At 54.5% G+C, this 26665-nt stretch overlaps 1 protein-coding gene across 1 annotated transcript; it reads left to right on the plus strand.

Moving 5' to 3' along the window:
* The first annotated feature begins 148 nt into the window (after window positions 1-148).
* LOC116952258 (uncharacterized) lies at window positions 149-26458 on the plus strand. The gene is made up of 12 exons (XM_076074237.1): window positions 149-418; window positions 3923-4087; window positions 4471-4595; window positions 6258-6446; window positions 7352-8392; window positions 9191-9306; window positions 13178-13313; window positions 13810-13967; window positions 15047-15186; window positions 17150-17263; window positions 18580-18792; window positions 24753-26458. The coding sequence occupies exons 2-12, from the start codon at window positions 3954-3956 to the stop codon at window positions 25141-25143; spliced, it is 2757 nt and encodes a 918-aa protein (XP_075930352.1). The 5' UTR covers window positions 149-418; window positions 3923-3953; the 3' UTR covers window positions 25144-26458.
* Window positions 26459-26665: the final 207 nt, after the last annotated feature.

Below are 26665 nucleotides of genomic sequence, written 5' to 3' on the forward strand. Positions count from 1 at the left end.
AAGAGAAACACATTTGGAACAGGCGTCGTGCCAATAGAAGTTGGTCATTGCGAGAGGTAAACTCGATGCGGTGTTCCCACTGCGGAAATTAAAGTCCTATGGAGGGAAAAATAAAAAAACGCGTGGCAAAGTTTTGGGGAGGGAGGGAAATCTGGGTGCATGCTAAGTCGTCTGGCAGCCTGCGTGCGTGTATTGGGCCATGTGGCAGGGAAGGGCATGTTGATGTAGAGAGAAATCCAGACACTGTGAACTCAGTTCACGATCTCACCGACAGCATCTTGCCAAGCACGACGCTGAATCCTCCCCCCTCCCTCCCAACACCGCCAGCACGCGCACTTACCAAACATCGAGGCGTGTACACATCTTCGAACTAAGATTCGAGGCCACGAAAGGAAGGGAAGGCTGCTGTCCAACAAAGGTAAGGACGACGTGCTGCGTGTACTGGGATGCGCGTGGAGCGACGAGACGTTGCGAGTTTGGTGGGCCATCGGTGTTGTGAGCTTGGTGGTTTTTTTGGGGGGGAGGGGGGTGAGTCAAGAGAGATGCGTTCAGGGGCTGTGAAGCTGCCGTGAAGACAGTCCGTTGAGAATGCAGAGCAAGTGCTGAGAGATGTGTGTTAGGTACGATGCGAGACGCTGAGATAATTTAATGTTAACCGTGGTTCGGAAATCAAACTCAGGTGGCAGTGTTCATTAAACGGACGATTTGCCTCCTTTCCACATCTACCCCTCCACATTAAAAATAAAACATATTTTGTCCACATCCCATCAGCCATAGAGCCTTGGAAGGAGGCCATAATTCCAGCTGCAATGGTCCAACGCAAGCAAATTCTGGGCCGGTTGCCACGTTCATTGCCCCATCAGGAGGCTGCTTGAACCAATGCTGATGAACTTCCAGAAGATGTTCATCGGCAAGGAGCCTCTCACTCTGTATTCTCCACAAGGACCGCGAATAAATTATCACTTGGCCTCGTGTGCGCCGAACCGTCTCGATATGCGATCGTAACCATTGTACCAACGTACCCACAGGGTGTTCAATAAGGACACGCCAACAAGGATGTCTCTTGCGTATACAAACTTTTCTTAAAACGATTTCCCCCCCCCCCTCTCCCCCGTAATAAAATATAGCGCACGCTTCGTGTGATTGTTTTACTTGCGTAAAAAAACTAACTTCGTTTGTATAGATCGCTTAAATAAATACAAAATATTCAACGATAATCTTTAACGCGCCAAAGTGTGTTAATGACCGCGTCTCGTGGTCAAGCCACATGTTTGAGCACACGTTCTAGAAGCGCGTACACTCATTTGGAATTAACCAAACTGCGAAACTTGGCACAGTCCAGAGAGGTGGCTGGGTTGCTGGGTGGCGTACAGGTCAGATGTTGTGGAGTGCTGAATTGAGCTGGCAACGACTGAGGGGTTCCTGGGTTTGAATCCAAGGTTGGAGCCGGCCAAGCGGAATGACCACCAGACTCTCACGTGCGGTGATCTCGCGGGCGGGCTAGCGGGCGAGTTCAAGAGGTTGCATCCAAGGTGGGGGGGGGGGCGATCCCCCTCACGATTCCCACCCCACCACCTCCCCCTTGAGACCCAAGGACATTGGTACTGTGCTAATAATTACTAGAGAGAGAATACGTTGCTGCTATTTTAAATGTAGGGCCCTTATTTAAAAATGTCCACAATTCGGGACCGTGCCCATCCACCACCACCCCCCCCCTAGTCTCCCACCCCCCTCCCTGTGAAGTTTGTAGATCCACCTCTGGTCTTAACGTAGGCACTCCCAATGCTTTGTATATTTGTAAATGTTGTATGCTTGTTCACCTGTGAAAGCCTAGATGAGTGTCACGACTCATTTTTTTCAGGAGGATCCTGCCAAGTTACATTTTTTCGCATTGGAGGGGGGGGGGGGTCAATATTGCTAGGCCTACTCCCAATTGAGTAACTTGTAAATATATATCTTGTCAGCTTTGAGAGGAAACTGGAAAACACGGAGTAAACCCCATGCAGATCGGTGGTGGAGAGATAGAGAGAGAGGAGAGAGGGAACGTACAAACAGAGGCACCAGTGTTGTAAATCGAAGCCAGGCGTTGTCTTTGCTGCGAGGTGCCAGTGTGGTGAAAATATAAAAATGCAGAGAGAGAGAAAAAGCCCACGGCTGGTGGGGGCTTGGAAATTGTGAGCGTGGTGGATGGAGGCTGCCAAAATACGTTGGGCCCGGTCACAAAGCGAGGGCTCTGTCTATCGCAGCTTTTGGGCCGGGTCTGTGAATATTGACTTAAAGCTTTCGTGACCGCAGGAATTCATATTCTTTGGGTCTTTCGGTAAAGTCACGTAGATAGATTCAAAGAAAATAACAAACAAAAAAGAACCAAAAACGACGACGTTTCGATCGCAACACAAGCTTGCGTTGCGATCGAGACGTCGTCGTTTTTTGTTATTTTCTTTGAACCTATCTGCGTGACTTTACCGAAAGACCTAAAAAAAAATCTGTGAATATTGCTGTGGGCGAGTGGGCGCGGGGGTGGTAGAATGCCCCCCCCCCACCACCCCCCCACGTGTTTGCTCTGAGCACACTGGCACCTTTTACAGGGCTGTTGGAGGGCACTTTCGAGAAGTCAAGCGGTGAAGTATGGGCTTTTTTTTTCTTGCCAACATGAAAAGGAGCCACCCCACCACCACCACCTCTCGAGATTTTATCGACCCACTTTTGGCCACTGCCCGTACTGTACTCTCTCGCTAAAAAAAAAAGAAGTTTTAAAAAATGTGTTCCCGTAGCCTCTGAGAACGCTGCCCGAAAGTCACAAAAATTCACGACCGCCGTTGCTCGTGCTCCGTTCACCACCACCGCCGCCGCCACCGCCGCCGTCGTCATCATCAGCAGCGGCAGCAGCAGCCATGGTCAATCCACTGCTGGATGACGGCCTCCCCAAGCGGGCCCGCAGCCACCTCTTGTGGTCCCGCCTTTGCAACGTGCCACCGGGCGGGCGGGCAGCCGAGGCAGCGCTGCGCGAGGCAGCGCTGCGTCCCACCACGGTGGAGGCAACAGCGAGGGTTGGCGCATCGCGCACACGACGCGAAACTCCCTTCCCCGTGGGCGTCGAGGTGCCATAGCCCTGGCTTGCCGGGAGAAGGTGCTTACGGCGAGTGTGGACTAATCTCCGTCTGTTCCGTCTGCACGGGATAGGGGGTGCTGCTCGCTTGCGCGCGCGGGAATTCCTCCCGGTGCTCCCGGTTTCCTCCCGCGTGTATAAACAACTCGTTCAGTAATAATAATAGGGGTTTTTCCCCTTTTTTCTGGCAACAAAACTGAAACCTTTTTACGAGGATTCATGTCTGGATTAACCACAATACCTGCAGCCAAAATGCAACAAAAAACACACACTATGATAATATATTGGCATTGTCCTTGAAACTGATTGGTCCACACCAAGGGACGGCTTTCTTTTGAGCCTCGACCCAATTGGTGCTCGACCAGATGACGCCAAAAGGACCACAGAACTCGGGCATTTGTCGGCGTCGGTTGTGGCTGCCTTCCCGCGTGTCCGCGGTTTCACGCGCCTCTGGAATCGTCCTCGCTCTCTCGCCGCGGGCGAACGAATCTAAATTCAGAATTAGAATCTTAATATTTTATTTTTTCTGGCGGAGGAATCTGATTAGCTATTAAACTATTTTTCACAGACGCCCAGTAGGGGCGGGAGGGAAGGAGGAGGAGGGGGAGGGGGTCAGCGAGTTACGTCAACAAACAATACAAAAAAAAACCGATGTAAGAGCAAGATCGAGAAACGGTAAGCAAGTGGCTAGAAACAAATATAAACGAAGGGTGGACGTACAAGCGCGGTCTGCGAGATTTCCGAGTGCATTCCTTATCCTGCGACGTTCCGCAGCGCAGTCTAAGGGAGCAGGCTTCGTTGTGGTCACCGCAGGCAGCACGTGGAGTGCCGGACTCCCGTGGCGATGTGGGACACTCGGCTGGCGGCGGTAACGGTGGCGGTAACGGTGGTGGCGGTGGTCGCTTGGGGCCCGCTCCCTGCGAGCGCAGCCCCCCAGAGTTCCGCTCGGAGGCGTCCGAACCCTTGGGGTCAACAGAGGTCAGGCAGCACCGCTAACGCGACAGCGGCGTCAGAGCCGTCCGTGGGCATTGGCAGCATCAGCAGCATCATCAACATTGTCACGAGCGTCAATGCTATCGTCATCATCATCATCATCGCTTCTGTAATCACCATCGTTACCACAATTGAGCATCAATGATTGCCATCGTTGGCACCGTGCTCCATCATCGTCACCATCTTGACTCATCATCTCTGTTACCATCACCACCTTCATCAACATCACCACTCATCAGCGTCCACCGTGATCGTCATAACAGTCGTGGTCTTCATAATACATTCAATCAATTACTCATCATCATCATCGCCAATCTTCTCCCCGTTCTCGCCGTGCAGTGTCGGTTTGCTTCATTCCCCCGTCCCAGGTCGCCCTCCGCTCTCTCCGCTGCTCCACGCGGTCGCCACGGAGGCGACGCGGGCGTCATCTCGGCCCTCGTCGTTCCGGGCCCTGACGAGGGCGGCACCGGCTCCAGCTACGACGTCCTGCCAGGTGCGACGATTCACGACTGCCACGCGGTGGCAACAACGGCAACCGCCGTTCGCCGCTAAGTGGCGGCGTCGTCACCACGACGCTTGTGCCAGGCCAGGTGCACTTTGAGGCCCACGTGAAGTGTCGAAGGCCCGCTGGCAGGAGGTCACGGAACAGACCCAGGTGCCATGGGTTGGCTGAGGTGACTGGCAGATGCACCAACCGTACTCACCACTGCGCCAACTTTCAGCGTTTTAGCCACCCGGTGCTCCTCTCGTTGTTGTGAGCGTCGCTCCCTCCATCGTTGCTGGAGGGCCACTGCCTCCAACTGCCCAGTACCCTCAAAGTGCACCTAGCCTGCCACTCCCCGGTAGTGTCCTCAATGAGCCTCCTTCACGGAGGCCGACCATGACACCGCTGGTACCAGTCGTCGGCAAGTCCAACCCCACATCCTCCCCGTACCGTTCCAGTCCATCTCTTCTACAGCCCGTTTAGCCCCTCTAATCCGGCCCAACAGAAGCTGCTTGGGCACACGGTGACTGGGCACGATCTTGTCTTATATTATTGTGTATATTTAGGGCGCTTTCACTCAAGGCGCTCGACATAGTTTAAAAAAAAAACGGTGCTAAAACAGAATGATTTAGGTGGCAGGGCGTGCAAGAGGAATGAGTGACCGCGATAGGGGACACTTAAAGATCATGAAAGGGGTAAGGGGAGGGATGGGACAGAGTGGAGGGGCGCGGGGAGGGAAGATGGTGGACAGTGGGTAAGAGGTGAGCTTTAAGAGCGGAACGGAAGGCGGTGAAAGAGGAGGACTGCCACATTAACAAAGACAAAGATATCTCGTGTAGCTTGGGCAGACTATTGGGGTTAAGTGCTGCGAGGGGGTGGGTGGCCAGCACCATACCTGGCCGCCTTTGTCTGCCCAGTGGCGATGTTTACACAGCACACCAGGTACTCTTTTGAGGCTGAGTCGACTTAGGGGAGGCCCATGACCAGAGCAGGTAATCGTTACTGGTGTTGGCCGTGAGCGGGAATCGAACTCGGGACGCCGGGTTTGTAGTTCAGCGCACGAATGTAATGCAATGCAACTAGTCATTTAAGAAACGCAAAATCATGCTAATGGCATCTCTAATGCGCTAACCGCTGCGCCACTACTCCCCAGACAAAGTGATACGAGACGAATGACTGCCATGCGGCGACACAAACACACAAAGGAGTACTTTGATGATGACACTGATGATGATGATGATGACATTGATGATGATGATGATGACACGGATGATGATGATATTGATGATAATATTGATGATGACATTGATAACACTGATGATGATAACACTGATGATGACATTCATGATGATGACATTCATGATGATGACATTCATGATGACAGCAATGATGATAACACTGATGATGATAACACTGATGATTGCACTGATGATATTGATGATAACATTGATGATGATGACACTGCTGATGGCACTGATGATGATGACATTGATGATAACGGTGACGATGACACTGATGATAATAACACTGATGATGACGCTGATGATGACACTGATGATGACGGTGATGTTGATGATGATGATGGCACTGACGACGACAGTGATGATGATGATAACACCGATGATGAAACTGACGATGGCGATGATGTCGCCGCCTTTACCCCTCCGCTAGGCCGCACGGGCCACTGCGCGTTTAGCGGGATGCAGATGTTCGATGGGTCCGTGTGGTCCCCCAAGCCGTGCGTGACGTGCGTGTGCAAGCGCGGCGCCGTCGCCTGCGACGAGGTGGACTGCCCTCGTCCGCACTGCCAGAGGACGGCACGCACCGCCGCCACGTGCTGCCCCGTGTGCCAGAACACCGGTAACCGCGGCGATAGCGGCAGCGGTCGCACGCCGGCAACGCGCAACACGCACAGCCGGTGACACCAACGCCACGAGCCGCAGCAGAGTGTGATCGTGACGTGGTCGCCACCGCCGCCAGCAAAACAAAGACAAAGGTCTCCCCGTGTAGCCTGTAACAGACTGTCGGGGCAAGCGCTGTTAGCGAGCAGCGCCTGTGAAGGCCGGCACGGCGCACGAAGGGGGTGGGTGGCCAGCACCGCGCCCGGCCGCCTTTGTCTTCCCAGTGGCGATGTTTACACGCCGCACCAGGTACTCATTTGAGGCCGAGTCGACCTGGGGGAGGAGGCCCAGGACCGGTTCAGATAATCGCCACTGGGTGTTGCCCATGAGCGGGAATTTAACTCGGGTCGCCGGGTTCGTAGCGCAGCTCGCTAACCGTTGCACTACCGCTCCCCGCACACCCACACACCCTCTAACCCTCACCATACTCAACATGACTATGAAGTGAGAATAGGGTTTCCCCTTTTTTCTGGCAACAAAACAGCTGTGTTAAGATGTTAAAACACCAAACTAAAACCATTTACAAGGAATCATGTCATCATGTCATACTTGTGGTCAGAATGCAAACAAAAAAATACATACTCTGATAATATATGATGCATTGTCTTTGGAACTGATTGGTCCACACCAGAGACAGCTTTCTTTTTGAGCCTCGTCTCAAACGTTGTTAGACCAGAGGACGCCAAGAGGCGTGCTGTGAAGTGTTCTGAACAGTGGCAATGCACGAGTGGTGATGTGAGGGGTCACGGTGTGGCGTGCCCGGCGCATACCGGCACATCGCCACCACCGGCCACCGCCGCAAAGCGAGAGCCGATAACCGCGCCCCAAAGTAACCACCCGCGGCCGTGCCCCCCGCCATTGCAGAGCCGCAGGAGGGGACGGCGCAGACCGGAGAAGCAGCGGAGGCGGAGAATCAGAAGAAGCGCACTCGGGGAAGCAAGAAAGGTCGCAAGAAACCCGACGATGAGGTCGGTGGCATTAAAGAGCAGCAGGAGCAGCAGCAGGAGCAGGAGCAGCGGGAGCAGGAGCAGCGGGAGCAGCAGCAGCGGGAGCGAGAAAAGGAGCAGCAGCAGCAGCAGCAGCAGCGGGAGCGAGAGAAGGAGCAGCAGCAGCGGGAGCAGCAGCGGGAGCAGCAGCAGCAGCAGCGGGAGCAACAGCAACAGCAGCGAGAGAAGGAGCAGCAGCAGCAGCAGGAGCAACAGCGGGAGCATCAGCAGCGGGAGCGAGAGAAGGAGCAGGAGGAGAAGGCGGCGCTGGCACCTGCCCCGCCGAATCCCGACGGCCGATTTGAAAGCCCCGCGCCGGAAATCCAGCGTGGAGCATCGCCGGACGGGACGCCGCCGCCGCTCCCTCCTGCGGCCGCGGCGGCGGCGCCGCCAGCGAAGCCGGACGCGGCGGAGCGAGCGCGGCGGTGGGAGCAGAAGCGCCGGGAGGAAGAGGAGAAGCGGCAGCGCTACCTGGAGGAGGAGCTGCGCTTGCAGGAGCAGGAGGAGGTGTCGGCACGGGCGGCCGCGGCGCCGGCGACGCCCGCGCCCGCCGGTCCCACCGGAGCGACCGAGCGAGCGGGGGTGCGCGGCGACGTGCCGGACGACGCGCCGAGCGAGCGGCCGCCGCCGGCGCCGCCGGCCCCGCCGCCGGCGGCCGCGGCGCCGGCGAGGCCGCCGCCGCGGCCGCCGGCGAGGCCGCGTCCGCGGCCGCCGGCGGCCCCCGCGCTGCCGCGGGGTTTCGTGCCGCCCGGCGAGGACCCCCCCGGGGACGGGGCGACGTTGGCGCCGGCCGCGCCGGCCGCGCCGGAGCTGCCGAGGGGGTGCAAGTCGGAGGACACGACGCTGACGTGCGACTCGGCCAAGCTGGTGTACGTGCCGCCCCTGACCGACGCGCACCTGCTGCAGCTCTACCTCACAGGTGGCGACTGCGGCGGCGGCGGTGGCGGCGGCGGCGGCGGTTGCGTGCTCAGTCACCCCTCTGGGGGCGGGCGCCGCTCTGTGGGGAAGCCAAGTCGGCTACCATAGGAGCTGTGCCATTTCCACCAGTGGCCTGGGGGCTGTACACGGGAGTGGGGCGCACCCACGGCCGCTCTCAGCCGCTCGGTTTCGAGCGGCGGGAAGTCGCTCGGCCACGCGGCCCGGCTGGCTGGGCAGCCCTTTATGAACGTAAATTATGATCATTATTGATAATACTGCTGTGCGCGTGTGCGTGTGCAAACTGTGAAGATGCTACGCGTCGTCTGCTTCACGGGTGGACGCTCGAGGTCCCCTGGCGTAATTTTTAGGAGTAAGCCACGCTCCGTGCCAGATTCACGTGGCTTGCGGAGTCCACAAAGCAATCAGCGCCCACTGTCCGCAGACTCATGGCCACTTGTTGCGGTCACCGCGCGGCACCATAGCTGCACCGTGGCCGCACCGTAGTCGCACCGTAGTGGCACCGTAGCCGTACCGTAGTGGCACCAGAGCTGCAATGTGCCAATACCGTAGTGGCAGATCGCAGCACCGTAACTGCACCGCAGCGGCACCGCACAGCTCACCGCAGCGGCGCCGCGTGGCACCGCGGGGGCGCCGTGGCGGCACCGGGCGCTGCTGCTGCTGCTAGGGGCAGCTGCTCGACGTGCATTCACGGCATGCTGACCCCGCACGGTGTCCGCTCCGCGAAAACCGTGCGACCGACGCCACGCGCGCTGACATGTTCCCGTCGTCCCGTGGGCAGGGAACGCGATTGCGGTGATTGAGGCCGGAACATTCCGCGGGCTCCCACGCGTCGAGTGGATCGACCTGAGCAGGAACCAACTCACGAGCCACGGCATCAGAGACGGCACCTTCGAGGTGTCGCACCGCACGGCGATCTGCCACGTCGACGTGACGTGCGATCGATGCGTCACGTGATTGATGTGTCGTGCGATCGATGCGTCGTGCGATCGATGTGTCACGTGATCGATGTGTCGTGTGATCAATGTGTCGTGTGATCGATGTGTTCTGTGATTGATGTGTCACGTGATCGATGTGTCATGCGATCGATGTGTCGTGTGATTGATGTGTTACGTGATCGATGTGCCGTGTGAGCCATGTGTTCTGTGATCGATGTGTCACGTGATCAATGTGTCGTGTGATTGATATCACGTGATCGATGTGTTCTGTGTTCGATGTGTCACGTGATCGATGTGTAGTGTGATCGATGTGTCGCGTGTTCGATGTGTCGTGTGATCGATGTGTCACGTGATCGATGTGTCACGTGATCGATGTGTCTTGTGATCGATGTGTTACGTGATCGATGTGTCGTGTGATCGATGTGTTCTGTGATTGATGTGTCACGTGATCGATGTGTCGTGCGATCGATGTGTTCTGTGATTGATGTGTCACGTGATCGATGTGTCGTGCGATCGATGTGTTCTGTGATTGATGTGTCACGTGATCAATGTGTCGTGTGATCGATGTGTCGCGTGTTCGATGTGTCACGTGATCAATGTGTCGTGCGATCGATGTGTTCTGTGATTGATGTGTCACGTGATCAATGTGTCGTGCGATCGATGTGTTCTGTGATTGATGTGTCACGTGATCGATGTGTCGTGCGATCGATGTGTCGTGTGATTGATGTGTCACGTGATCGATGTGCCGTGTGAGCCATGTGTTCTGTGATCGATGTGTCACGTGACCAATGTGTCGTGTGATTGATGTCACGTGATCGATGTGTTCTGTGATCGATGTGTCGCGTGTTCGACGTGTCGTGTGATCGATGTGTCACGTGATCGATGTGTCACGTGATCGATGTGCCGTGTGAGCCATGTGTTCTGTGATCGATGTGTCACGTGATCAATGTGTCGTGTGATTGATATCACGTGATCGATGTGTTCTGTGTTCGATGTGTCACGTGATCGATGTGTAGTGTGATCGATGTGTCGCGTGTTCGATGTGTCGTGTGATCGATGTGTCACGTGATCGATGTGTCACGTGATCGATGTGTCTTGTGATCGATGTGTTACGTGATCGATGTGTCGTGTGATCGATGTGTTCTGTGATTGATGTGTCACGTGATCGATGTGTCGTGCGATCGATGTGTTCTGTGATTGATGTGTCACGTGATCGATGTGTCGTGCGATCGATGTGTTCTGTGATTGATGTGTCACGTGATCAATGTGTCGTGTGATCGATGTGTCGCGTGTTCGATGTGTCACGTGATCAATGTGTCGTGCGATCGATGTGTTCTGTGATTGATGTGTCACGTGATCAATGTGTCGTGCGATCGATGTGTTCTGTGATTGATGTGTCACGTGATCGATGTGTCGTGCGATCGATGTGTCGTGTGATTGATGTGTCACGTGATCGATGTGCCGTGTGAGCCATGTGTTCTGTGATCGATGTGTCACGTGACCAATGTGTCGTGTGATTGATGTCACGTGATCGATGTGTTCTGTGATCGATGTGTCGCGTGTTCGATGTGTCGTGTGATCGATGTGTCACGTGATCGATGTGTCACGTGATCGATGTGTCGTGTGATCGATGTGTTCTGTGATCGATGTGTCGTGTGATTGATGTGTCACGTGATCGATGTGTCACGTGATCGATGTGTCGTGTGATCGATGTGTTCTGTGATCGATGTGTCATGTGATCGATGTGTCACGTGATCGATGTGTCACGTGATCGATGTGTCACGTGATTAATGTGTCACGTGATCGATGTGTCGTGTGATCCATGTGTTCTGTGATCGATGTGTCATGTGATCGATGTGTCACGTGATCGATGTGTCGTGTGATCGATGTGTCACGTGATCGATGTGTCATGTGATCAAATGTTGTGTGATTGATGTCACGTGATCTATGTGTTGTGTGATCGATGTGTTGTGTGATCGATGTGTTGCGTGTTCAATGTGTCACGTGATCGATGTGTCACGTGATCGATGTGTCATGTGATCGATGTGTCGTGTGATTGATGTGTCACGTGATCAATGCGTCGTGTGATTGATGTGTCACGTGATCGATGTGTCGTGTGTTCGATGTGGTGTGTGATCGATGTGTTCTGTGATCAATGTGTCATGTGATTGATGTGTCACGTGATCAAATGTCGTGTGATTGATATGTCACGTGATCGATGTGGCGTGTGATCGATGTGTTCTGTGATCAATGTGTCGTGTGATTGATGTGTCACGTGATCAATGTGTCGTGTGATTGATGTGTCACGTGATCAATGCGTCGTGTGATTGATTTGTCACGTGATCAATGTGGCATGTGATCGATGTGTTCTGTGATCATTGTGTCATGTGATTGATGTGTCACGTGATCAATGCGTCGTGTGATTGATGTGTCATGTGATCAAATGTTGTGTGATTGATGTCACGTGATCTATGTGTTGTGTGATCGATGTGTTGTGTGATCGATGTGTTGCGTGTTCAATGTGTCACGTGATCGATGTGTCACGTGATCGATGTGTCATGTGATCGATGTGTCGTGTGATTGATGTGTCACGTGATCAATGCGTCGTGTGATTGATGTGTCACGTGATCGATGTGTCGTGTGTTCGATGTGGTGTGTGATCGATGTGTTCTGTGATCAATGTGTCATGTGATTGATGTGTCACGTGATCAAATGTCGTGTGATTGATATGTCACGTGATCGATGTGGCGTGTGATCGATGTGTTCTGTGATCAATGTGTCGTGTGATTGATGTGTCACGTGATCAATGTGTCGTGTGATTGATGTGTCACGTGATCAATGCGTCGTGTGATTGATTTGTCACGTGATCAATGTGGCATGTGATCGATGTGTTCTGTGATCAATGTGTCATGTGATTGATGTGTCACGTGATCAATGCGTCGTGTGATTGATGTGTCATGTGATCGATGTGTCCTGTGATCAATGTGTCGTGTGATTAATGTGTCACGTGATCGATGTGTCACGTGATGTGTCGTGTGATCGATGTGTCCTGTGATCAATGTGTCGTGTGATTGATGTGTCACGTGATCAATGTGTCGTGTGATTGATGTGTCACGTGATCAATGTGTCGTGTGATTGATGTGTCACGTGATCAATGCGTCGTGTGATTGATATGTCACGTGATCAATGTGGCGTGTGATCGATGTGTTCTGTGATCAATGTGTCGTGTGATTGATGTGTCACGTGATCAATGTGTCATGTGATTGATGTGTCACGTGATCAATGCGTCGTGTGATTGATGTGTCATGTGATCGATGTGTCCTGTGATCAATGTGTCGTGTGATTAATGTGTCACGTAATCGATGTGTCACGTGATGTGTCGTGTGATCGATGTGTCCTGTGATCAATGTGTCGTGTGATTGATGTGTCACGTGATCAATGTGTCGTGTGATTGATGTGTCACGTGAACAATGTGGCGTGTGATCGATGTGTTCTGTGATCAATGTGTCATGTGATTGATGTGTCACGTGATCAATGCGTCGTGTGATTGATGTGTCATGTGATCGATGTGTCCTGTGATCAATGTGTCGTGTGATTAATGTGTCACGTGATCGATGTGTCACGTGATCGATGTGTCGTGTGATCGATGTGTCCTGTGATCAATGTGTCGTGTGATTGAAGTGTCACGTGATCGATGTGTCGTGTGATCGATGTGTCGTGTGATCGATGTGTCCTGTGATCAATGTGTTGTGTGATCGATGTGTCACGTGATCGATGTGTCACGTGATCGATGTGTTGTGTGATTGTGCTATGACCTCTAACCCCGGTAGAACGTGACGACGCTGAAGCGGCTGTTCCTCGATGGCAATGCGCTCACGACCATCCCATCCCCACTGCCGCCATCACTCGAGGAGCTCAAAATCAACGACAACAAACTCAAGGTCATCGACCGCAGCACCTTCGCCTGTGAGGAGACAACAACAACAACAACAGCCGCCACTCTACCCTGAGTGGTGGTGACATTACCACGGCGCTTGTGCCAGGCTAAGTGCACTTTGAGGTCAAGTGTCGATAACTGGCCGCCCACGGGACAGAACCCATGTGTTATCATTTCACTAACTCAGAGGCCAATCTTGACATCACAGGTGCCAGTCATCTGCAAGTCCAGTCAGCTCCACATCCTCTTGTACTGCATCGGTCCATCTCTTCTCCAGCCCCGTGCCGCGCCCCATTTAGCCCCCTCTATCTGGCCAAACGGAAGCTGCTTGGGCACGCGTTGGCTGGGCATGCGGGCCGCATGACGCAGCCAACCCGGCCTCGCCTGCCAGAGGAGCTCACCGTTGGGACTGTGTCCAGATCCATCAAGGACATTTTTGTTGTTGTGGGAAGCTCCCTCGCACGCCCGTGGCGCAGCGCGCTGACCGCCGCCGCACTGCCGCCCCCTGTGCGTGTGGCCTGGCAGCGCTGTCGAGCCTTCTGACGCTGGAGCTGGAGGGAAACGCACTGAGCGAGAGCACGGTGGACCCGCTGGCGTTCGCGTCGCTCGCGGGGCTCCACTACCTGCGCCTCGACCGCAACAAGTTCCGCCTCATCCCCTCGGGCCTCCCGCCATCGCTCGACGTACGACAACGGCGGTCCACCTATCGGCTGGCAGCGCCTCGCCGAAATGGTGTAGACGAGTCGGCGCGCGCCGTTGCGATCCGGGTTGGGTGGATTCGTGTTCGGTCGGTGCGCTTTGCGAACGTCGCCATCGCGGCGGACGCCCATCCCGGTTCTGCCAGGGTCATCATCTTGTAGAGGAGGCAGCTGCCGTCCTGGAATATCTGTAGGACTGGGTGAATGAGTGAGTCAGTGGGTGGGACAGCGGGCGAATGGGTAAGTGAGCGGGTAAATGATTGGGTAGGTGTGGGTGAGTTAGTTGGTGAGTGAATGAGTGGGTAGGTGTTAGTTGGTGAGTGGGCGAGTGAGTGGATGAGTGGGTGAGTGGGTTGGTGAGTGGGTCAGTGAGTGGGTGAGTGAGTGGGTGGGTAAGTGGATAAGCGAGTGAGTGGGTGAGTGTAATAAATTGGGTGAAATAAATTCCTTCCACCTGTAAAAAAGATGCCAATTCCCGTGCTCGCAATGGCTTTACCACAATCATCGCCATCACCGCCAACATAATCTCAATCATCGCCAGCACCGCCGTCATCATCACCATCTTGAAACGTACGTAGTCTTACTCGGTGTTAAGATTCATGTTCGATGTTTGTGTGTTAGGCCACGTAAATATATCTGGTCACATCTTGTGCCGTAAGACCTTCCCACCGCCCGACACAACCAAGCCCGCGTGTACCCACCGGTAAACGTGGTGCGTGTACCCACCAGTACATGCGGCACGTGTACCCACCGGTACACAATGGTGCGTGTACCCACCGGTACACACACCACGTGTACCCACCGGTACACGCGGTGCGTGGGCCTCTACCTTTGTTTTCGCAGGAGCTCTACTTGAGCGACAACCAGATCGAGGAGATCTTGAACGAATGTACCCACCGGTACACGCGCCGCGTGTACCCACCGGTAAACGTGGTGCGTGTACCCACCGGTACATGCGGCACGTGTACCCACCGGTACACAATGGTGCGTGTACCCACCGGTACACACACCACGTGTACCCACCGGTACACGCGGTGCGTGGGCCTCTACCTTTGTTTTCGCAGGAGCTCTACTTGAGCGACAACCAGATCGAGGAGATCTCGAACGGAGTCTTCAACAAATCATCGTCCCTCTCCATCCTCCACCTCCAGAACAACCGCCTACAGGAGACGCGGATCCACCCGCGGGCCCTCATCTCCCTCAAGTGAGGGGGGGGGGGTGCCCGTTCCTCCAGGCTCTCAGCATCACGGGGGGCGGGGGGGCGGGTGGGGGGGGGAGCGGGGGATGGGGGCGGGGGGGGGCGGGGGGGGAGCTTCATAATGGCCATGACCTAGACACTCAGCTGACACTGCTGAGCTCCTGGGTGTCTTGAGTGTGTGAAGGTCAGGTTTTGGGGCTCATAGTATTTAAAAGGCGTCATTTGGAGAATCTCTGAAATGCCCAAACCAAAACATCCTCTAAAAGTGGAGGGGGGGGGATCCACGGGTGCAGACAACGCACACAGCCACCGATGAACACGAGACACGACTCCATTTGAAGGTTGTTTTTCTTTCTAGAGGATGTATTCTAGAGGATGTATTCTAGAGGATGCATTCTAGAGGATGTATTCTAGAGGATGTATTCTAGAGGATGCATTCTAGAGGATGTATTCTAGAGGATGTATTATAGAGGATGTATTCTAGAGGATGCATTCTAGAGGATGTATTCTAGAGGATGCATTCTAGAGGATGTATTCTAGAGGATGTATTCTAGAGGATGTATTCTAGAGGATGCATTCTAGAGGATGTATTCTAGAGGATGTATTCTAGAGGATGCATTCTAGAGGATGCATTCTAGAGGATGTATTCTAGAGGATGTATTCTAGAGGATGTATTCTAGAGGATGTATTCTAGAGGATGCTTTCTAGAGGATGCTTTCTAGAGGATGCATTCTAGAGGATGCTTTCTAGAGGATGTATTCTAGAGGATGTATTCTAGAGAATGTATTCTAGAGGATGTATTCTAGAGGATGTATTCTAGAGGATGTATTCTAGAGGATGCTTTCTAGAGGATGTATTCTAGAGGATGTATTCTAGAGGATGCTTTCTAGAGGATGTATTCTAGAGGATGTATTCTAGAGGATGTATTCTCAACCTCACCTCCAGAATTTGTTTCGAGTCCAAAATTCAAAATAAGCCACGGTACAAATTTTTTTAGAAATTCGGTCCCGGTTGCTTTTGTCTCGAACCACAGCGCTATCGAGATAACCATATCCCTTGGCAAGTGTCAAGGCAAAGAGAAAACAGTCACTGGGGGTTTGTAAAGAACTACACTCGGGATATGTGCAATGATTTCCAGGGGGCACAGAGCATCGTGATGAAGAAAGTCACAAACACAAGATCAACATTAGTGGCAAAATAAGTATTTGGTCAGGTTCTTGAGATCGACCACAGGCCTCATAGCAGATTCCGGTGGTCATTCACGGAAGCAGAGGTGTGAGCGTCAGCTGACAGGTCCTCGGAAGAGAGGCCCAAACCGGGCTGCACTCATAGGTCAGAGACACGAGGCTGAGCAGGGCCCTGCTGGTCTCAGACTCGCAGGTCAGAGACACGAGGCTGAGCAGGGCCCTGTTGGTCTCAGACTCGCAAGTCAGAGACACGAGGCTGAGCAGGGCCCTGCTGGTCTAAGACTCGCAGGTCAGAGACACGAGGCTGAGCAGGGCCCTGTTGGTCTCAGACTCGCAGGTCAGAGACACGAGGCTGAGCAGGGCCCTGTTGGTCTTAGACTCGCAGGTCAGAGACACGAGGCTGAGCAGGGCCCTGCTGGTCTAAGACTCGCAGGCCGCGCAGGGGACAGGTTGGGAAGGACCGACCAGAGCTGTACAGCTCCCCAGTGGCTTCCTAATATCGGAAGGAGGAGCGTTCCAGACGGCCGTAAAAACGCATCCGAAAGCGCGCGATGCGGTCACCATCATTGCCTCTGCTGCGAGGATGACCGGAGTGCGTGTGATGGTTTATGCCCCCTGACGAGGTCACCGAGGTATTCATCAGTGGCAAGCGCCTTGCGTGTAACGAGCGCGACCTGGACGGACAACGGTCAGAGGTAACGAGCCGGTCGGTGGCCACGTAGACGCCACGTTACCGGATCGGGCGATGAGTCTAGTCCCCTCCCCCCCCTCCACTCCCCCAGGAACCTGGAGTCCATCGACTTCTCTCACAACCGATTCGTCCACGTGCCCTCTTTCCTGCCCACGTCGCTGCGTCACCTCGTGCTCACCTACAACCTGCTGCAGCGCGTTCCCGGGTGAGCCCCCAAACCCCGCCAACCTCCACCCGCCCCCCGCTTTGTTTTGCCGGCCCTCTCGACGTCTCGTGCGTTCGGGGGGCCGAAAAACGCCAGGCCGCCGTCGATCATCGTGGGTCAAGATCTCTCCGCTGCTGGATGAAGGTTTTCTCCTCTCTCTGTCCCCCCCTGTCTCGCGATGCGACGAGCCACCGGGCTTCTTGTGCACGGGCTGCTGACGCCTCTCGCTGCCGTGTCCACGGCGGGCGGGCGGGCGCCGTCTCGGTTGGAGCCCCCACCCTCTGGCCTCCGTCCCAAGTTATTCCGGAAACGTGTTGGGTTTTTCACCTTCTCTGCTATCGTGAATGGCAGGTCGGCTGCGTAGGATGCGAGAGAAGTTCGACATACATACGGTGGTCTCGGGGCGAGTCTCTGCATCTGTGTGAGTCTGTGGGTGGTCTCTGTGCGAGCCTCTCTGCGTGTTATTCGATGCACCCTATGTGACGATTTGTGTACCGTGGAAGTTGTTTAACTGCATCGCTCGCTCCACTCACTACCCACTACATTACTTACCCACTCACTCACCACTCACTCACTCACCACTCACTCACTCACCCCCCCCCACTCACTCACCCCTCCCACTCACTCACCCCCCCCACTCACCCCTCCCTCCCACTCACTCACCCCTCCCACTCACTCACCCCCCCCACTCACCCTTCCCTCCCACTCACCCCTCCCACTCACTCACTCACCACTCACTCACTCACTCACCCCCACCCCCCCACTCACTCACTCACCCCCCACTCACTCACCCCTCCCACTCACCCCCCCCCCACTCACCCCTCCCACTCACCCCTCCCACTCACTTACTAACCCCTCCCCCACTCACTCACCCCTCCCACTCACTCACCCCCACCCCCCCCATTCACTCACCCCCCACTCACTCACCCCTCCCACTCACCCCTCCCACTCACTCACCCCCACCCCCCCCCCACTCACTCACCCCTCCCACTCACTCACTAACCCCTCCCCCACTCACTCACCCCCCACCCCCCACTCACTCACCCCTCCCACTCACTCACTCACCACTCACTCACTCACCCCCCCACTCACCCCTCCCCCCCACTCACCCCTCCCACTCACTCACCCCCCACCCCCCCCACTCACCCCTCCCACTCACTCACCCCCCACCCCCCCACTCACTCACCCCCCACCCCCCCACTCACTCACCCCCCCCACTCACTCACCCTACCCACTCACTCACTCACTCCTCCCACTCACTCACCCCCCACCCCCCCACTCACTCACCCCTCCCACTTACCCCCCCCCCCCCCCAGATACGTGTTTGCGCACATGAGCCCGGGACTCGAGTACCTCTACCTGTCGTTTAACCGCATCACGAGCGACGGGATCGACCCGGTGTCGTTCCACGGCATGCAGACGTCCCTCCTGGAGCTCTACCTGGACCACAACCTCCTGCGCACTGTGCCGCTGGGCCTCGCCGACCTCGCGGTGCTCCGCACGCTGCTGCTCAACGACAACGACATCCGGTGCCACCATGCGGTCCACCTTCTCCCTCCCTCCCTCCTCCTACTCTCTACTCCTTCCCCCTCCTTCCCTCCATCTATAAATCTCTTAAGGGGCCGTCCATAAATGACGTCACGCACCTGGGGGGGGGGGTCAGACATTTGTGACGATGTGTGACGATGTGTGACGAGGGGGGGGGGGGGGTGAGAAATGTGACGTCACATCAAAATGCGCAACTTTAAATAAATATAGAATTGTTATAACAACACTCCTACGGCATCAGAGTGCAGCGCCGCATTAAATACGCACTACAATGACAATAGTTTAAAGCGATTTTCAAAATGGAAATATGGTTTTGGGGGGGGGAGGGGGGAGGCAGAACTTTGTGACGTCATATTTGAGGGGGGGGGGTCTGACTTTTTGTGACGCCGTGTGACGAGGGGGGGGGGGGGTCAAAAATCGTCCAAAATCGCGTGACGTCATTTATGGACGGCCCCTAACCTCAGTCTCGCGCTCTCCGTTCAGAGGCAGAGCCACTCCCTGTTGTTTGGCAGTTCCCTGCCCCGAGTAGAGAATTGCCCACCCACACAACCAAATCCGCACACCCACACAACCACATATCCGCACACCAAAACAACCACATATCCGCACAGCCACACAACCACATATCCGCACACCCACACAACCACATATCCGCACACCCACACAACCACATATCCGCACACCCACACAACCACATATCCGCACACCGACATAACCACATATCCGCACACCCACACACCACATATCCGCACATCCACACAACCACATATCCGCACACCCACACAACCACATATCCGCACACCCACACAACCACATATCCGCACACCCACACAACCACATATCCGCACACCCACACAACCACATATCCGCACACCAACACAACCACATATCCGCACACCCACACAACCACATATCCGCACACCCACACAACCACATATCCGCACACCCACACAACCACATATCCGCACACCCACACAACCACATATCCGCACACCCACACAACCACATATCCGCACACCCACACAACCACATATCCGCACACCCACACAACCACATATCCGCAAACCCACACAACCACATATCCGCACACCCACACAACCACATATGCGCACACCCACACAACCACATATTCGCACACCCACACAACCACATATCCGCACACCCACACAACCACATGTCCGCACACAACCACATATCCGCACACCCACACAACCACATATCCGCACACCCACACAACCACATATCCGCACACCCACACAACCACATATCCGCACACCCACACAACCACATATCCGCACACCCACACAACCACATATCCGCACACCCACACAACCACATATCCGCACACCCACACAACCACATATCCGCACACCAACACAACCACATATCCACACACCCACACAACCACATATCCGCACATCCACACAACCACATATCCGCCCGCACACCCACACAACCACATATCCGCACACCCACACAACCACATATCCGCACACCCACACAACCACATATCCGCACACCCACACAACCACATATCCGCACACCCACACAACCACATATCCGCACACCCACACCACCACATATCCGCACATCCACACAACCACATATCCGCACACCCACAGAACCGCATATCCGCACACCAACACAACCACATATCCGCACAACCACATATCCGCACACCCGCACAACCACCTATCCGCACACCCAAACAACCACATATCCACACACCCACACAACCACATATCCGCACATTCACACAACCACATATCCGCACACCCACACAACCACATATCTGCACACCCACACAACCACATATCCGCACACCCACACAACCACATATCCGCACACCCACACAACCACATATGCGCACACCCACACAACCACATATTCGCACACCCACACAACCACATATCCGCACACCCACACAACCACATGTCCGCACACAACCACATATCCGCACACCCACACAACCACATATCCGCACACCCACACAACCACATATCCGCACACCCACACAACCACATATCCGCACACCCACACAACCACATATCCGCACAACCACACAACCACATATCCGCCCGCCCGCACACCCACACAACCACATATCCGCACACCCACACAACCACATATCCGCACACCCACACAACCACATATCTGCACACCCACACAACCACATATCCGCACACCCACACAACCACATATCCGCACACCCACACAACCACATATCCGCACACCCACACCACCACATATCCGCACATCCACACAACCACATATCCGCACACCCACAGAACCGCATATCCGCACACCAACACAACCACATATCCGCACACCCGCACAACCACATATCTGCACACCCGCACAACCACCTATCCGCACACCCACACAACCACATATCCACACACCCACACAACCACATATCCGCACATTCACACAACCACATATCCGCACACCCACACAACCACATATCTGCACACCCACACAACCACATATCCGCACACCCACACAACCACATATCCGCACACCCACACAACCACATATGCGCACACCCACACAACCACATGTCCGCACACAACCACATATCCGCACACCCACACAACCACATATCCGCACACCCACACAACCACATATCTGCACACCCACACAACCACATATCCGCACACCCACACAACCACATATCCGCACACCCACACAACCACATATCCGCACAACCACACAACCACATATCCGCCCGCACACCCACACAACCACATATCCGCACACCCACACAACCACATATCCGCACACCCACACAACCACATATCCGCACACCCACACAACCACATATCCGCACACCCACACAACCACATATCCACACACCCACACAACCACATATCCGCACACCCACACAACCACATATTCGCACACCCACACAACCACATGTCCGCACACCCACACAACCACATATCCGCACACCCACACAACCACATATCCGCACACCCACACAACCACATATCCGCACACCCACACAACCACATATCCGCACACCAACACAACCACATATCCGCACACCCACACAACCACATATCCGCACACCCACACAACCACATATCCGCCCGCACACCCACACAACCACATATCCGCACACCCACACAACCACATATCCGCACACCCACACAACCACATATCCGCACACCCACACAACCACATATCCGCACACCCACACAACCACATATCCGCACACCCACACAACCACATATCCGCACACCCACACAACCACATATCCGCACACCAACACAACCACATATCCGCACACCCACACAACCACATATCCGCACACCCACACAACCACATATCCGCCCGCACACCCACACAACCACATATCCGCACACCCACACAACCACATATCCGCACACCCACACAACCACATATCCGCACACCCACACAACCACATATCCGCACACCCACACAACCACATATCCGCACACCCACACAACCACATATCCGCACACCCACACCACCACATATCCGCACATCCACACAACCACATATCCGCACACCCACAGAACCGCATATCCGCACACCAACACAACCACATATCCGCACACCCGCACAACCACATATCCGCACACCCGCACAACCACCTATCCGCACACCCACACAACCACATATCCACACACCCACACAACCACGTATCCGCACATTCACACAACCACATATCCGCACACCCACACAACCACATATCTGCACACCCACACAACCACATATCCGCACACCCACACAAAAACATATCCGCACACCCACACAACCACATATGCGCACACCCACACAACCACATGTCCGCACACAACCACATATCCGCACACCCACACAACCACATGTCCGCACACAACCACATATCCGCACACCCACACAACCACATATCCGCACAACCACATATCTGCACACCCACACAACCACATATCCGCACACCCACACAACCACATATCCGCACACCCACACAACCACATATCCGCACAACCACACAACCACATATCCGCCCGCACACCCACACAACCACATATCCGCACATCCACACAACCACATATCCGCACACCCACAGAACCGCATATCCGCACACCAACACAACCACATATCCGCACACCCGCACAACCACATATCCGCACACCCGCACAACCACCTATCCGCACACCCACACAACCACATATCCACACACCCACACAACCACGTATCCGCACATTCACACAACCACATATCCGCACACCCACACAACCACATATCTGCACACCCACACAACCACATATCCGCACACCCACACAACCACATATCCGCACACCCACACAACCACATATGCGCACACCCACACAACCACATGTCCGCACACAACCACATATCCGCACACCCACACAACCACATGTCCGCACACAACCACATATCCGCACACCCACACAACCACATATCCGCACAACCACATATCTGCACACCCACACAACCACATATCCGCACACCCACACAACCACATATCCGCACACCCACACAACCACATATGCGCACACCCACACAACCACATGTCCGCACACAACCACATATCCGCACACCCACACAACCACATGTCCGCACACAACCACATATCCGCACACCCACACAACCACATATCCGCACAACCACATATCTGCACACCCACACAACCACATATCCGCACACCCACACAACCACATATCCGCACACCCACACAACCACATATCCGCACAACCACACAACCACATATCCGCCCGCACACCCACACAACCACATATCCGCACACCCACACAACCACATATCCGCACACCCACACAACCACATATCCGCACACCCACACAACCACATATCCGCACACCCACACAACCACATATCCGCACACCCACACAACCACATGTCCGCACACCCACACAACCACATGTCCGCACACCCACACAACCACATATCCGCACACCCACACAACCACATATCCGCACACCCACACAACCACATATCCGCACACCCACACAACCACATATCCGCACACCAACACAACCACATATCCGCACACCCACACAACCACATATCCGCACACCCACACAACCACATATCCGCCCGCACACCCACACAACCACATATCCGCACACCCACACAACCACATATCCGCACACCCACACAACCACATATCCGCACACCCACACAACCACATATCCGCACACCCACACAACCACATATCCGCACACCCACACAACCACATATCCGCACACCCACACAACCACATATCCGCACACCCACACAACCACATATCCGCACACCCACACAACCACATATCCGCACACCCACACAACCACATATCCGCACACCAACACAACCACATATCCGCACACCCACACAACCACATATCCGCACACCCACACAACCACATATCCGCCCGCACACCCACACAACCACATATCCGCACACCCACACAACCACATATCCGCACACCCACACAACCACATATCCGCACAACCACACAACCACATATCCGCCCGGACACCCACACAACCACATATCCGCACACCCACACAACCACATATCCGCACACCCACACAACCACATATCCGCACACCCAGGGGCGGAGCCAGGATTTCCAGCCCGGGGTGACATTCAACAAATGTTAATTTCAAGAATGATTTAGAGAGAGTCAGGCTGTTGAACTAGACGCCATCGGTTGGCGACACACTCTGACAACGCAGTTGCACGGAGTCCGCCAGACCGAGTGTCGTACACTTACACGCAGAATGTTTCAGATTTTCGATTTTTTCTTTTTTTTCGGGGGTGACAATTGTCTACCGTGTCACCCCCCTGGCTCCGCCCCTGCGCACACCCACTCACTAACCAACCCACCCACCTACCCACCCACCTACCCACTCACTGACCCACCCACCCACTCATCCACCCCCCCCCCCCGCCCCTTCCCTCCCAGCACGGTGCCCCCCCAGGCGTTCTGCGTCGACTCGAACCCGGACGACTCCGCGCTCGTCACGCTGCGGCTCGACCAGAACCACATCGAGCGTCGCGCCGTGCCTCGCACCGCCTTCTCCTGCGTGCGCTCGCTCTCCAGTGTGGTGCTGCGCCCGCAGAAGCCCCCGGGGCGCACGCCACCGTCGTCGTCGTCGTCGTCGTCGTCGAGGAGGGGGAGGCCTGGAAGACCCCGGGCGAAACCTGAGCCGGATTACGATGACTACGAGTCGCACTCCGGGTACGAGGATGAGGTGCGGCAGGAGGAGGAGGAATACGAGGAGGGGGACTTCGGGATGGACCAGGACCCGGCCGTTTGGTTCTTCAGGTTGGGGTTGGGACTCGGACTCTGGTAGTGACTGGTGGAGGGATGGGTGGACGGGTGGAGGGGTAGATGGGCGGAGGGATGGGTGGACGGGTGGACGGGTAGATGGGCGGAGGGATGGGTGGACGGGTGGACGGGTAGATGGGTGGAGGGATGGGTGGACGGGTGGAGGGGTAGATGGGTGGATGGGTAGACGATGGATGGAGGGGTAGATGGGTAAACTGGTGGATGGAATAACACACAGAGAAATGAATTAAGGGACACGTATGTGGATTACCAGTGATAGACAGATAGACAGATTGAGAAGGAGAGACAGAGAGCCAATGAGACAGGCAGACTGCAATGGCGAAATGGACAGAAGGATGGACACAGCTACTGGCTAGTAGACATCTGGATAGACAATAGGATAGATCGATTGACAAAGACAACGTGGATGGATGGTCAGATGGTTCATTGCATGCACCTCCGATTAGCACGGTTGGCTACGTACAGTGGGAAAGAAAAACAAACATACAGGGTTGGACAGGTGGACAGCCTGATGGACAGACAGAAGGACGGATGAATCGATGGTCAGACAGGCATATGGACAAATTGTTGGACAAGCAGGTGGATTGACAGATGCATGAATGGACCGATTTACAAATGGACTAATGGATCGACAGACAGATCAGATGGGCAGACAGACAGACGATACAGAGAGAGGAAAATATAGCAATACAGACAAAGAGAAAGACTGATGCTCAGATAGGTAAATGGACAGAGAGCCGTGGGAATCTATATACCAATACTGTAGAGAAGAGCTCTCGCGTAGCAATTGAAACTATTATCGGCACTTGTCACAGCGATCACTGCGTCACCATTGCCACCGCAGCCGTATGGAACCGCCAACCATTGAGCACCGTCGCAACGCCGTCACCACCGCAGCCGTAAGGGCCACGCCGCCTGATCGACAACACTGCCACAGTCACGCGTTATTGCCACTGCAATCGAAACAAGATTCATATTTTGGACAATCATTGCCACTGCCGTAACCAAACATCGTCACCGTCGTCAACAGCCATGCCATCATCTTCATTATCATCACTGCCACTTTCATAATCGTCGAACCACCACCGTCATATTTCCATCATCATGACAATCATTGATCACAATCTCAATATCATTGCCACCACAGTCAACGGACATCAGCACACCACCATCACTATCACGGTCTCTATGTTATCATTGTTATCATCACCGTCACGACCGTCACTGTTTGTATGTACGCAAAAAAACACCCATTTCAAGTTGTTAAAAATACTCCTTTTGATTATATTAAAATAAAAGTTCTTTTTTAAAATCTCAAACTTTTGTGTTAATTTAACACGTAAGCTTCCGTGACCAATATCGTCAATAATGTCGTTTTTTTTTGGGTTAGATCGAGTAAATACAAATGTGCCGTTCAACTCAGATTGTAAATGTTGTGGATTTGCTCTGGTGTGCTGTACTAATAACGAATTGGCACGTTCTGTTTACGTGACAAGCCTTACTAATTGGCTGTGTCGGGTGGTGGC

The sequence above is a fragment of the Petromyzon marinus genome, chromosome 46, assembly GCF_048934315.1.
Source record: "Petromyzon marinus isolate PM22_M1 ecotype Great Lakes invasive population chromosome 46, UKy_Petmar_22M1.pri1.0, whole genome shotgun sequence".
In the NCBI taxonomy this organism is placed as follows: domain Eukaryota; kingdom Metazoa; phylum Chordata; class Hyperoartia; order Petromyzontiformes; family Petromyzontidae; genus Petromyzon; species Petromyzon marinus.